Source organism: Phalaenopsis equestris, unplaced genomic scaffold (genome assembly GCF_001263595.1).
Source record: "Phalaenopsis equestris unplaced genomic scaffold, ASM126359v1 Scaffold000194, whole genome shotgun sequence".
Taxonomy (NCBI): domain Eukaryota; kingdom Viridiplantae; phylum Streptophyta; class Magnoliopsida; order Asparagales; family Orchidaceae; genus Phalaenopsis; species Phalaenopsis equestris.
In genome coordinates, this window is record NW_018164636.1 from 354,800 (window position 1) to 369,533 (window position 14,734).

Sequence of the window (14,734 nt, forward strand, 5' to 3'; positions counted from 1 at the left end):
AACATATATCAACTCTTCACTTGGATTAGGGATGACGGGATTATAATATTACGTCGCATCATAAATGTTTTAAAATAACCCAATAAATATAACTATATAATGGTAGTTAAAACTATAATACTATAGTCTAATTATAATGCTCGTGGAGGGACTACAACAATTATATTCGACTGTAGAAACTATAGCTTACTATTTAAGTTGAAGCTGATTGTCATGACAACTGCAGTAGAGTTAGCAAAGTCATTGTTGGAGGCTATAGCATCTATAGGTGACTATAAAAGTCATAATTATAAGAGGCTATAACTGTCTTAGTAGGGATATTAAAACCATAGTTCGTGGTGGTCGACAACAACTGGTGGTCTACAACTACGGGTACTCGATGACAACCTTTAGTGGTCAGTGGTGACTAGTAGACGACCACGATCTCAGATGACGGCGACAATCGCCAAGACTTCAAGAGTTATGTTTTAGTCGTCAGTTCATTCTTCTCTTCTATTCTTCTCATAAATAAAAAAATAAAGGTTTATTTATGATTTTTGGGAGGGACATTTTGGCAAAATTGATCAATCTCTCAAGACACTCTATCAGACGGACTATATTTTTTTAACATTTAATTATCTTTGCAACTTCAGAATTAGATGATCTTATGCTTGTTGGATTCCTCTCATCAAAATACTTGGTTTGAATATAAACATATCAAATTTTAAAATTACTTTATATTCCACTTGATGTATCAGCCTTCAACGATACTTCATGTATTTGATTTGATCTTCTTTCGACGTCAATCAGATCGCATACATTATCATTCGGTTTATCATGTCAAGACGTCGTTTAGTTTGATTATAAACTTATTGCAATCGGGCCGCATCTGAATAATCGTGAATTTCAATTCTAAGTATTTCTAGCTTAAAATACATCGAGAACATGAGTGCCAATAAAAATTTATTAATAACACATTAATAACCCATTTATTTTATTGTTCTCCCTTGATTTGATTCGTTTCTCTATTAAGTACTTTGGCATCTATTTTATGGCTTTATAAGCACACAACAGATCAGATCAAATCCTTGGCCTTCATTCAAGATAGATTCGGATATATCTTCTTAACGAAGAAGAATAATATTATATTTAATAGTTTCAATCATTCCTTAAAGTAGGGCTATGCTAGCTGCCCCATCTGCCTATATAATACTTGATATGACCACTTTTAATACCAAACATCCCTTCTAAAATAACAATAATCAATACTTCACGTGGCCTTCTTGGCTTGAATTCAGTGCAGCATCAACCATAATTAATTATGCAATTAGAAGGTGATTAAACTAATTATCTATTTTGAACTGCAGCCATGCAAGGAGGCAGCTCTAACTCGGCTCAAGTGGTTCGTGAGTTGAGCTCACCGGCTCGAATTTAACTCGATAAGTGGCTCGTGAGCTGAGCTCTACGAGCTAATAATTGAAGCTTATGCTAGCACTCGATCAACTCATTAGCCTCATGGCCGAACAGTATTTTTATTAAAAAAATATTAATATTAAATATACTCAAAATATATTAAATTTAATATTTTTCTTTAATTTAATAAAATATTAAAAATATATAGTTTATATTTCATATCAATTTATCTCTTATTGTTTAGCTTCTAATTATTCATGCAATTTATCAATTATAACTCTAATTTAAATTAAAATTATTTTCTCGCTTTCATAATAAACTAGTCAGAGGGTGAATCGGCTCACACTCATAGACTTAAAACTCGATCTCGGGCTTAATTAATTAATTAAGTACTCGCTTGAACTAGATTAATTTAAAACATCATTTAAATTTTTGATCTTCTATAAGGATCAATATAAAGCTTGATGGTGTTTAAATAAATTGATAATTTGGCTACTATCAAAACAAATATTTATTGCATATTTGTCCTTGCATGCTAAGTAAAGGAGTGTATAAAAACTAATCAAATCAATCAAAAAAATATTACATTGTATACCGTTTGAAAAATTATTATATCAATAAGTTAGAAGAATATCACGTTCACGTCCAGACATCGTACGTCCAGAAAATCATGTAGATAACACTGAATCGACATAACATAACGCAGTTTCATACTCAAATTATCTTAAAATTACCTCAAACATAAAATAATTTTGTAAAATATATTTTCTATTCATAACCAATCAAATGGGCAACTTCACGAGAAAATATTACTTCAGAACAACATATGTCCGAACGATGGCACAATATAACTTTATCATGAGAATAAATATTACATCAGGACTCCGCACGTAGAGTTACGTGCGGAGTCCAATGAAATTACGTCGTGAAAATGATCGGCCCAGTAATACAAGGGAATATTTCCCTCATGTTATTTTGTGTTATTCAGGTGTTATTGTATTCTGCAGTGTTATAATAACATAATAATATATCATTAATATTTGCATAACACATAATAACACCTGAATAACACAATAACACCTAAATAACACGAGAGAAATATTCATTTATGTTTCCGGTCATAATTTTTTTATTTGTCTATGTGGCGTGATTTCATTCGACTCTACATGTAACTCTATATACGGAGTCCTGATTTAATATTTTTTCTTGTCATGATCAACTTTCTATACAACAAAAAGGCAGAATTTGCAGATCCCTCCATAAAAGTGCTAAAAAATCTTTAAAAAAAAATTGCCTCTTACATTAATGAAAACCTAAATTGTCTAAAACAGATAAGCTCTTTCCAATAACATCAGCTCTAAATCCTATGGAACTGAAACTTAAAACGATTCAATTCAAACGCAGCACCAAAAAATGCCAACCAAAAAAAAGAAAAGAAAAAAAGCTTCCAAAACTGATAATTATACACAAAAAATGTAAGAAAAATCAATAAACAAAAAAGATTAAAAACCATGGCCGCTAATTAACAGCTATTCATACAACATAGCTCATTCCAACCTCAAGGGTGGAAGCATGTGGTATATTTACAGCATAAGATGGCCCCCTAGAGTTCCTCCTCAAGAAATCATACAAATTAAGAGCAAGCTTCTTCATGAAACTAGAACCACCCTTTGCCCTCATGCAAGAGTTTGCCATGATGAAGGCCATGCCAGACTCCCTCGCTTCCATCAAATCTCGAAGCTCATCTCGCACCGTCGAGTCCATCTTCGGGCTCTCAGGCAGCACAAACCTCACCTTCTTCCTCACAATCATCGGCGACTGTATTTCTCGATGCTTTGATGGTTCATCGGAGTTCTCGTTCTCATCCACCCCTCTCTTCTCCTGAACCTCATGAAGCCAATGTCCGGTTCCGACCACCGTCATTTTCTCATCCTCCTTGGAAGATTCTTCTTCCAAGAGACTGTTGAGCTCAGTCGAAGTACTGGACTGGATGAAGCTGGCTATGCTGCACATAAGGTCCTTTTCGAACTCGATGTCATCTTTGTGGATGTCATGATAGCCATAGCGAGCAATGCAACGGTAGATGTGGTATTCTTTCGGGCCAATCCGGCCGACCAAGAACCTCTCTTCTGGTTGAACATGGGGGACCGGCACGGATTTGATGCAGAGGAAGACGACGACCTGGTGCATGGAGGAGAAGAATGTATTCAGGCTATAAAGGATTGGTGAAGAAAAAAATCCATAAGCACTAAGTATCTCCAATTTTAACGAGTAAGGCTATATGACAATAATATCAACCAACCATAACAATGTAAACAAAATTGTCATAACAATATCAAACAAATATGTGCACAAAGTTTCATTTTATATAAAGTTTCTGCTTATCTCATAAGTACATATGCTTAAAATTCAAGGGGTATTTACTTACATAGCACATAATTCTTATGTATTTACATATCTCACACCTAAAATTTCATATTTACACACGTAACACACTCAAATCTTTAACATCACATTAAAAAATAGTTCTATTACCACTTTTTAAAAGTGACATACACATTTTTCATGCACATATTTAAAATACCAAAGTGCTTCATATCAACGTAAACATGACCTACCTCATGGAATGCGGGGAGGTTGGTGACAAAGTGTGAGAATATAGCCGGAATGCCAGAAACTAGCTCGGTATGAATAAGACCGATGCCTCGAACACGCGCAAGCCCGAGAGTGGACCCAAGCCGAAGGAGCCAATTGATCGAGACCTTGTTCTGGAGATCGAACTCGTACTTCTTGAGGGTACCATAGTGCCACACGTACATGATGATCATAAACACAAATGAGAGGATGATGGGCACCCAAGCTCCCTCGAGAAACTTAATAAGGGAAGCGGAGAAGTAAAGGGCCTCGATCGAGCCGAAGAAGAAGATGAAGCATAAGGCAAAGGCAATGCTCCGCCGCCAGCAGAGAACAATTACTAGAGACATCAGGCAGGTGGTGACGAGCATGACAGTTATTATCGCCAGCCCTGATGGAATGTTAAAATAACATGCTAAGAAGACTTCAATACTACAATTACAAAAGAAGGCGGAGAATTTCAAATTGGGGAATTTACATACATACAACTTAGTTCTTATGTATTTACGTATCTAACACCTAAACTTGGCTTTTTAACATTTATACATACCACTATTTTAACATTGAAAAGTGAAATGCGTCTTTTCATGCATATGTAAGGTCTGATATACATGTAAAAATTGAATTTTCGATGCTAGATCTGTAAATACATAAAAACTGTGAGGTATGTATGTAAATGTTTCTTGAAAATTTTCGTGGAATGATTTCACAGTGATGGGTACCCGAGGCATTTCCCATGCGCTTCGTGTCTCTGAAACCGATAGTAACGGCCAAACATAATATCATCAAAATCCAGTTGATATCCGGGATGTATACTTGGCCAATGAATTTGGGCGATGTGTGTATTATCTTCACTCTAGGAAAGCATCCCAAAGCAGAACATTGTTTAATTATTGAAAAGGTACCAGTGATAACAGCTTGGCTTCCTACCACAGCAGCAAGTATGGCTATACCCAGAACAGGCCACCTTAATTTCTCTAAAATGAAAAATAAATGTATTTATATAACTGTTAATTAACATTTATCGAGAAAACTATATCGAGAACAACGATTACCTGGAACGGATACGTAGAATCCAATTCGATAATTAGTTTCGATGATATGGTGTTGGGATAGATATGCAGCTTGTCCCATATAAGCTAGAATCAATGATGGGTAAACAACAAAGGTAAAAGCAATCTGCATAAAGTAACAGGTCCTCAGTGATTGATGAAGGAATTGTATCAGAGACATGATTGCCTCTCTATTCATGCAAAACTATTCCTCATATGTAAAATATTTTTGAAGCAATAGCAAATCATCTGTTAAGGAATGTTCTGTAAATTTTGTATACAAAAGTGCGCTTTTTGCAATTACTATTTGGATTGGACTGGTTTCCCCTTACCTATGTACCTCTTATCAATGCACATAGATTTAAAAAAAAAAGGGAAAATATACATACATACCACACAAGTCTTATGTATTTACATGTTTTTTTTAAAAGTAAATCGATATTTGGCAGAGGCCCAAATACCGATTTCCCATGCACTAGGCCCCATGATGAGAGCTCGCGCCATGTGCCTAAATATTCGAGAACCCAGCACCACTGGGGATCGAACCCGTGATAATTTAGGGTCCTTAACATACATACCACACAATTCTTATATATATATATATATAACACCCAAAGTTTGATACTTACACTTATAACATCTTTGTGTGATAAACTTATGCCTAAAAAGATGTATTTCATTTTAAAAAGATAATGAAGGCTGTATTTTTATGTGATGTTAAAAATTTGAGTGGCATGGATGTAAATATGAATGTTTTGGAGTTAGATATGCAAAATACATAGAATTGTGTGGTGTGTATGTAAATGCCACTAAAAAAAATTGGAAGGGAGTATTTCTCATGCCAAAATCAGAACAATAAGAAGTTAGGAAAAATGTGAACACAAGAAGATTGAATACAACAACAAAAAGCCTTTATATCGGTTAGATAAATCTTTTTCCTCCATTTTGTCATATTGAGTCTGATATTTTCATTTAATTCTAATAAATTAAGATCATTTTTAAATAACATGCCCAAGTTTTTTAAGTCTACCTCTACTTTTCTTAACATAAGTCAATCTAAAACACTACTCTCCTAACAGGATTATTAGATGACCGAAATTTAATTTGATCACAAAATCTAAGATGCTCTCTAATATTGTCCGTCGCTGGAGCAACATCAACTCTTTGATGAATACATTCGTTTTGCATTTTGTCCTAAGTGTATCTCTTAGCGTAAAGTCACTCATCTACATTAACATAATTCACTTAACTTAATTTTATGCTTTTCTTTTATAAGCTAACATTCTGCACCATAAAACATTGCAAGCCTCACCACCATCTTATAAAATTTTCCTTTTAAGCCTAAGCGATACTTTTCTATCATACAATAAGCCCTGATGCATTCCTCCAATTCAACCATCCAATCCCCATCTATATCACCATGAATTTGAATAATAGACCCAATATATTTAAAGCATTCACTCTTTTTAATGTTTTGATCTCTTATTGTTACAACCCCGCTAATAGATTTACAACTACTAAAATTACATTCTATGTATTCAATTTTATATCTACTCAAATGAAAGCATTTAGTTGACATCCATAATTCAAGTCTTACCTGAACACTTGTTCTAATCTTATCCACAAGAAGAATAACATCTAGGTACATTCTCCTGTAAATATTCAATAAGAACATCCATAACTAAAGCAAAAAGACACGAGTTTAAAGCCGATCCTTAACTAAAGCAAAAAAGATTGATAGATATTCTTTGTAGTTTGAGTGGTTATAAATACAAATTTTTTTTATTTTTTTTATTTTTTTAATTTTTGGCTCACCCGAAATTCCGTAAGATAAAGAATTCATTATTGTGTGATTGAGGATCAAACCCAAGACTTTAGTAAAAACTTTCATGACCCTTTCCAAATAGGCTAATTAATACACGCGGAGTGGCTCTTAATACATATAACAAACCCGAGACTTCATGTGAACAGGAGAGAAGCGCAAATGAGACATAAATGGCCAAAAAAATGTATTCATGGATCCTTTTGGGCTCATTAATCATTCAAGTCTTCATTTAACAAAGAGTCCAATTACAAAGAAATCATTATCCAAACTATTGTTGGCGTCAATTTTTTATGTCACGTGTGCAGAGTATCCACATGGCTGGCTCGGACCGATTCATGACTTATTCATAGTATCCCGTAGATCAAGACACTCATCCAAGACCTCCGGTACATGTTCGGAGCATTTAAACCATGGTCTGCGACATTCATCTCTACCTGGAATAATCCGCATTGAGCAGGCCTACTGAGGATATTGGACAAGTTTGTGTCCGCTCTGGTGTTTAGAGGTCCCTCTGTATCCATTCGGAGCCTTCCAAGATGTCAAGAGAAGTCACAAAGTACTCCTACACGCGCTAAAGGAAAATTAGAATTTGGAATGTCTTACTTGTGTCGTAGTTCGGAGTGCCCATCGGCGACAAATTCTCCGAGCAATGGACTCATTTTTTAGGTTAAGGGATCATGAGTTACTCATAAGTGGTCTCCCATAGCTCGGATCAAGAAAATACTCCGATAGGTGCTCCCGTTGTTATTCAGGGTTTTCGGGGATAAACCGATGCTTAAGCGCCAGCCCCGGGCTCTTAGGCGACCAAAATGCCCTCTCAAATGGTCAAAACCAAGCCCCTAGAAGTTCGGAGCCAGTTTTTGGCGCCTAGGCGCCCAAAAAAACTCAAAACAACAATTTTCCTGAGAAATGGGAAAATAGGCACCGCCTAGGTGGTGTTTAGGCGCCAGAGTCCTGGCGCCTAGGCTTCGATCCATTTTCAGGTCGCGAAAAAGTCTGTTTCTAGCGTCGATTTGATGTCAGTGGACCCCCCAATGAGTCGTCATTACAGAGATCTCCTTGAACTTGAGGAGATATGCACAAGGGGCGTTAAACCCATGGATTTTAGCCTCATTTGACCTGCTCTAAGTACTCCTCATTAGCCATTCTTGGTTTAATCAACGGGCAAGATTTCCTTGGGTAAGCTGATTTTATCATCTCATTTTTAGTTTTTAAGAGGGTTGAAGTCTGGAGCTTTGAGTGTGCTTGAGAGGGCAAGGGAGAGCTTCTTCTTCCTTGGAGCTAGGGTTTCTTCTTAAAGACCTTGAGGTGGAGAGCTTGGGGAAAAAGTGAGGGAGAAAGCTTCTACTTCTTCTTAAAGACCTTGAGGTGGAGAGCTTGGGGAAAAGGTGAGGGAGAAAGCTTCTACTTCCTCTTTCCTTTCTTCTTCTTCCATAAGAAACTCTTCTTCATCCTCTTCTCTTCCTCCCCACCTTGATCTTCCTCCACTTATCTTGCTTCTATCGGTCGCCCCGACCCAATTGACATAGCACTTTGGTCCGAGCAGCCGTCCCGGCCACCCCGACCCGGTCAACCGATCATTTCGGACCGACCAACCACCTTGATCCGATCGACTGATCGCTCGAGTCTGGCGGCCACCACGGCCCGGTTGAACAACCACTTAGGTCTAACCGGCCACCCCGACCATGTCGACCTATCGCTTTGGTCCGACCGGCCGCCACGGCCCGATCGAACTATTGATTGCATATATATCGCACATGTATTTGTGTTTGTTTCTTTGCTTGCATGGTGCTTATACTCTGTATGTGCTTGTCATTTGCATGCGTGTCTGGTCATTATTGGCACAAGGTGTAATTCTTCATAGTGGCATCCTATAACTTAGGAAGCCGAACACAATACCGCTTATGTTATATGTCTCGCATGACATCTTCTATAATCTCTATCACATGCTTGAGTCGCACTTTGAGTGTCCGTTCATACACTCACCCGAATTGTATGATTCTCTCCAATGATAATCATCCTTCGAGCAGCCACCTCCACAATACGCCCACCCATTCGGGTCACTGCCTCCACGACACACCCATCTTTTGGGTCACTGCCTCTACGACATACTAATTCCTTTGAGCAGCTGCCTCCACGGTACGCCTACCCTTTTGGGACACGGCTATCCTTTCGGGTTACTCCCTTCACGGCACATCCATCCATCGAGTCAACTCTAACCCGACTGACCCAACATATATTTCTACTTAGGTGGTTGTCTAGTGTACTTAAAACATTAGAAGACCCCCTGACCCAGACGGGGTAATAAATCCTTTTTTCAGGAGTGTTTCCAGCTTCGTAGCCGAGCCTCTATTTCTCTTTTCCAACGACATTCTTACAACTTCGGTAGATATAAGTCACATCTCTTTGAGCTTCACCTGATAGTCATAGAAAAGCAATTCTTTCATTTGACCTTAGCGTTATTAAAGTTCCCGTGGATGACAAAGTTCACGGATTACTGACCGAGGAACTATGGACGTGTTGGGTTGACTACCTTCACGACCAAGTAGACTTAGAGTTATAGTGACCAAGGATAATGGTTCTGTGGTACCTTGAACCGACTACCTCTATCTTCTAAGGATTACTCCCCCTTCCTTTGACTACCCCTGTTGAGTCATGTCGCTCCTTTTGCCTACGTTGGTATCATATCAATGATTGTCGATCAGCTGCCATCAGTTTGTGATACGACGATTTGTCTTCTGCCTTTTATGGCCCTGAAGTGCTTTAACGTATTGAGACTCCCCTTCATGATGATTTGGTTACTTTGCAGGCTCTGTATGTCGATGAGTCTGCTACCCATGTGGGGATCGTGAGAGATTCACTCTCCGTCACGTGGCTTAGTGGGAGCTTTAAAAACATTAGAGCATTCCTCTGTGAAATAACCATCATTTGATAGCCCTGTGTTAATCGTCAGTATTAATGTAAGAAAAACTCTCTTGGATTAGGAGTATTCTTGTGCAACTCTCAAGATGTAATTAAACAAGTGAGATACGTCCACTTGGGAGCACTTTAGACCATACAACAGATAAACACACATGAATCTCTAGTTGTTGGTAGTCTACGTGGATATTTTTTCACGGACATCAGTCTAACGTGCTTTCGCCTGATCTTGTTGGGCGGACATACTTGACATATCCTTGCGAGGTTTATCGCACGTAGGTTTTCCACGTTCTTTCTCTTGTTTGTTGTCTTTATCTTATGTTCGTCTTTTATGGCTCCTCTCTTATCCAAATCATTCACATGATTCAGAAGAGATTTATTCAGAAAAGGGAGGTATACGACAATATACAAACTGTCGACTACTTTAAAAATAAAAAGAGAAAGGAACGAAAACAACATCTTCTTTTCACCTCTTCATAATAATGCTTAAGGTAATCACTATTGGACTCAGAACAACTATTTTCGGCGTTTACTATTTACACTAATTTCATCCAATAGAAAAATTGCAATAGTTTTATTTTCATATAGGAAAATGGATTGATTAAAAATATATAATTTAACAAGCCGACACTATAACAATTTATTCAACCAAGGGTTGTGTCAACTCCCACAATGAAAATTTTATTTAGCACAAGGAAATAAAACAATGCAATAACAAAGCTAATAGCTATAAGCAATTAGAAATTTGATTGAAAAAAAGTTACTCATTTGAAGTTCAACATGCACTTGAGAAACACTAGACATCAATCGCCTATCAAACCATTATATATTTATGTAATTCTTCAAAATACTCGAAAGCTTTTCCCTTCAATGTCAATTATTTTGGCTAAATTACTAATAGGTTCCAAGCATTTGGGTTATCTTACATTTTGATTAAGTTTGAAACAAAACCTCATGATAAAATCTCAATAAAGATTATTTTATCAAATTTGTTTCGGCATCCCACATCAGCTAAACTAAAATAGACCAAGATCAATACAATCATTATATTCCTGGCCCACATATGCTTCCTCTCTATAGCCCTCCCACTTAACTCTCTTGAGAGTAACAAGATATGATTTGACCAATAGCCACCTTTATACCTATCTTGAATCCCTCTCCCATGTTACCAATCCCACATTGCTTCCTTCATGGCACCCATTTTCAATTTTTACCAATAGCCAACCATTTCTAGCTACCTCGTATGTTATAACGAGGATCAAAGGAGGCCACAAGCAAAATAAATTAGTGGTCATCCTATATTCAACCCAACAGCTTGACCTTATTGTTGGAAAAGAAGATACAGATTGACTCATTTTTTTTTTAATATTGATATAAAGTAATCTTTGAAGGCACCTCATATGTTGTTTTTTCTCTAAAATTTTTTGCATGATTTCCGAATGTTTCACAGCTCCTCCAAATCGAAGTAAATCAAACATTCAAATGCAAGGGTGACATTCAAATGTTTAGGCCCTTCATACTTTTATATAATAATTGATTGTCATTAATTCAAATATGGACTTAGAATTTAGAACCAATTGAGTTTCTCAGAATACTAAGACTAACATGCCTACTCCTGCTAGCCCTACAAAAATGGTCTTCATCATCTTCTGCAAGCAAAAATTAATATATGTTTTGCCAATTCTGAAAGTTTCCCCTCCCTCTAATTAGTGAACACATAAATGAACATGATGCTCTACAACTTGATAATTCTGATGGGAGTATCGTGAGTGATGACTTTCAAATAGATAGGATATGTTAAATCCTACAATACCAGACTGAGCCTTAAAAAAATCAAAATCCTAAATACTCAACAACAAATGTAATGCAAATATCACCCAGCTTCAAGATTATTTGCATGCATAGTCTATATTAAAGGCAAATAAGTTGACAAATGCCAGAAGTAATAAATTTATCTACAAGATACAGACCGCAATAATCAAAGACACGGAACTTTCTTACCCTTATAGATAACTGAGAGAAATGTCCCAAATCTGCAAACATTGCCTCAGAACCTACAAATTGTCGAAGGTAATTAGAATGTTAGAATAATATTCGAAATGAACATAAACAGCTCTCAATCTATACTACCTGTAATGCATAACAGAATTCCACCCAAGGACATCCATCCTCCCTTCTGTGTCTTCTTCAAAAACTTGTACATATAATAAGGACACAACGCTTGATAAATATTTGGATTCCAATGGACGATGTTATAGATACCGATCATACTGATGCATAAGAGCCATGTTATAACAATCGGTGCAAATAGGAATCCTACTCGGTGGGTACCAAAATGTTGCAGCGCGAACAAGCAAATCAATATGATACATGCAATAGGAACCTCAACATCTGCAAAATAATAATAATAACAATTATATACATAATCATATTGAGATGAGATGTTGACAGTAGAGAATGAGGCAGTATTCACATTTGCTTCAACGAGTGAATCTAGCCAAAGAGAGCTAACTTGTAAATGACAATAATTAATATTCATAACAGTAAATTTCTCCAAAACATTTTCAGTTCACACATATCTTTTAGCACAACCATTATCCATGTCACCATCGGTATACCCCAAAATTTCAACAGAAATTAACGGAGAAAATTCAGGAATTTACATAGAGTGAGATCAGACTTCAAATGAAAACTGAAAAAAAATTTCAGATGAATAAGCCAGCCACAATCAAGGTCATCAAGGTCGCAATCAGTCAAAAAATTGAATGCCAGACTACACTACAAGACAAATCATAATCAAATGCTTCATAAGCATACAAAACATTAGGGGCAGGAAGTAAAACCAAATTTAACCCGGCACTACACTACAAGACAAATCATAATCAAATGCTTCACAATATAAGCATACAAAACATTAGGGGCAGGAAGATAAAACCAAATTTAACCCGGGCCGGCCCGACGAAACTAAGCAACACATAATTCACTTTCTAATCTCATAAATTCATGTCGGCGCAGCAAAGCCTGAAATATACTATTTGCTCAATGATCCATATTCCACTAAATACAGCTAAAGTCAACAAGTTTGTTGCCGCTTACATTTATGATGCTCCTTAGCCATGGAAAGTTCCAGCCCAGAGACGGCAGAGAATACTGACAAACAGAAACATGATTAAGAGCACAATTCAATAAAATCAAACAGACTAAAATTAGCAAAAAAAAAAAAAAAAAAAAAAAAAAAACAGAACGGTAAAACAGAAATTCAATCTACCAGATAGTGCAGGAGTAAGCACACCATCACCAATAACCATGCAAGTCCCAATCAGAGCAAGAATCAGCAGAAGTCGCTGAAGAACCTGGTGCTGCTCCAGCAATCTCTTCACTTTCGCCGGAGCCATCTCCGAACGGCCGCCATAACCGGCCTCTCCAACAATCGAACCTTCTCCGCTGCGGCTCAAACTGTCAGTCTTTTTGTAGGCCGACAACTCCTCGTCTGCGAGCTGCCCATTCGGAATAAACCCAACACGTGCGTGTCGGCAGAGAAGAGAGTAGAGAGCAAAGGTCCCTCCTTCGCCATTGTCGTTAGCTCGGAGGACTATGAAGACGTATTTAAGCAGAGGAATGAGAGTCAGAGTCCAAAAAACGAAGGAGAGAACACCATAGATCTCTTCGTTGGTCTCAGAATGCTTAATATCTTCCGCGAAGGTGCTCTTGTAGACGTAAAGAGGCGAAGTGCTCAGGTCGCCATAAACCACGCCGAGGCTCTGGTACGCGAGCGTGAGAACCGTCCGCCATGATTCTCTCTGCAGCCCAACAACACACATAATTCGAAACCAATTGCTTAGAAGCTAAAGGAAAAAAAGGTAAAATCAAGTTCAATCACCTTAAAGCTGTTCATGTGAGTCCCGCCCTCAAGATCCATGAACAAGAAATCAAAACCTTAACAAAAGCATGTATTTTGACCAGAAAGGTGAGCTTCAAAGTGAATTGTCATAAGACAGAAGAAAAATGGAGTTTTGCTAACAAGGCTGGAGTTTTTAGAACTGTGATGCAAGTGTATTAGGTAGATTCTTCTATGAATGACAGCTCTCAATTCTCCGGTCACCGGAGCAGGAGGGAAGGAGGGAAGCAGGGAAGGAGGTAGAAAGTCACGTTTTTCCGGTAAGGTTTTTATTGCATGACAGAGAATAAACCGTTCTTCCTGCCGAGAGATAATAAAGAAGAGAAGCAGCGGTTGCTGGTCTTCTGGGATGTTCTGCTGCCAATTACCTTACCTTAGTTTTGATCACGCTAATTTAAAGTAAATTAAACCGTTTTAGAAAAATTTACATACGAACCACTCAATTCTTATGCACTTACATATCTACCACATAAACTTGAATTTCTATGGTCTGCTATATTTTCACTTTTTACAAACATACCAAATTTGATATCATAAAAAATTGGGGACTTATATACATACTTGCAAATGCAAATGACCTGACTCATTGGTGTGGCCTCTGACGTAAATCCCTTGAGTTGGGGGTTCGAATTCCGTGCTCTTCGAATCAGAAACAAGCACATCATGGTTTTCAACCATTTGGGAGAATCGATATTTGGTGCCTACTAGACCAAACATCTATTACATACATGCAAAGAGCTCTTCTCTGTTAATATATCTATTAAGTAATTATCTATCTTTTTCATTTGGGGCGATTATGTCTCCTTTATTTTAAAATTTAGAGGCTTTTTTTTACTGCCACAATTTAAAATATATTTTTAAAAAAAATCTTAAAATAATTTAAACTTATCATCATTCAAATAAATATTATTCTTGTGTTAATTAACTTTTTAAATAAGAAAATCATAAAATTATCCCAAAATAAGAATTATTTATATATTATATTTTAAATTATTTTCTCCCACTTGGTCATGC

The 14,734-nt window shown here is 37.0% G+C and overlaps 1 protein-coding gene across 1 annotated transcript; it reads right to left on the minus strand.

Annotated features, from left to right (window-relative positions):
• Positions 1 to 2,841: 2,841 nt before the first annotated feature.
• LOC110022503 (potassium transporter 6-like) lies at positions 2,842 to 14,072 on the minus strand. Its single transcript, XM_020721472.1, has 9 exons — positions 13,703 to 14,072; positions 13,091 to 13,622; positions 12,919 to 12,972; positions 11,953 to 12,213; positions 11,824 to 11,876; positions 5,082 to 5,205; positions 4,749 to 5,003; positions 4,011 to 4,417; positions 2,842 to 3,573 (listed from the first exon to the last, which is right to left on the minus strand). Exons 1-9 carry the CDS (start codon positions 13,739 to 13,741, stop codon positions 2,926 to 2,928), a joined length of 2,373 nt encoding a protein of 790 aa, XP_020577131.1. The 5' UTR covers positions 13,742 to 14,072; the 3' UTR covers positions 2,842 to 2,925.
• Positions 14,073 to 14,734: the final 662 nt, after the last annotated feature.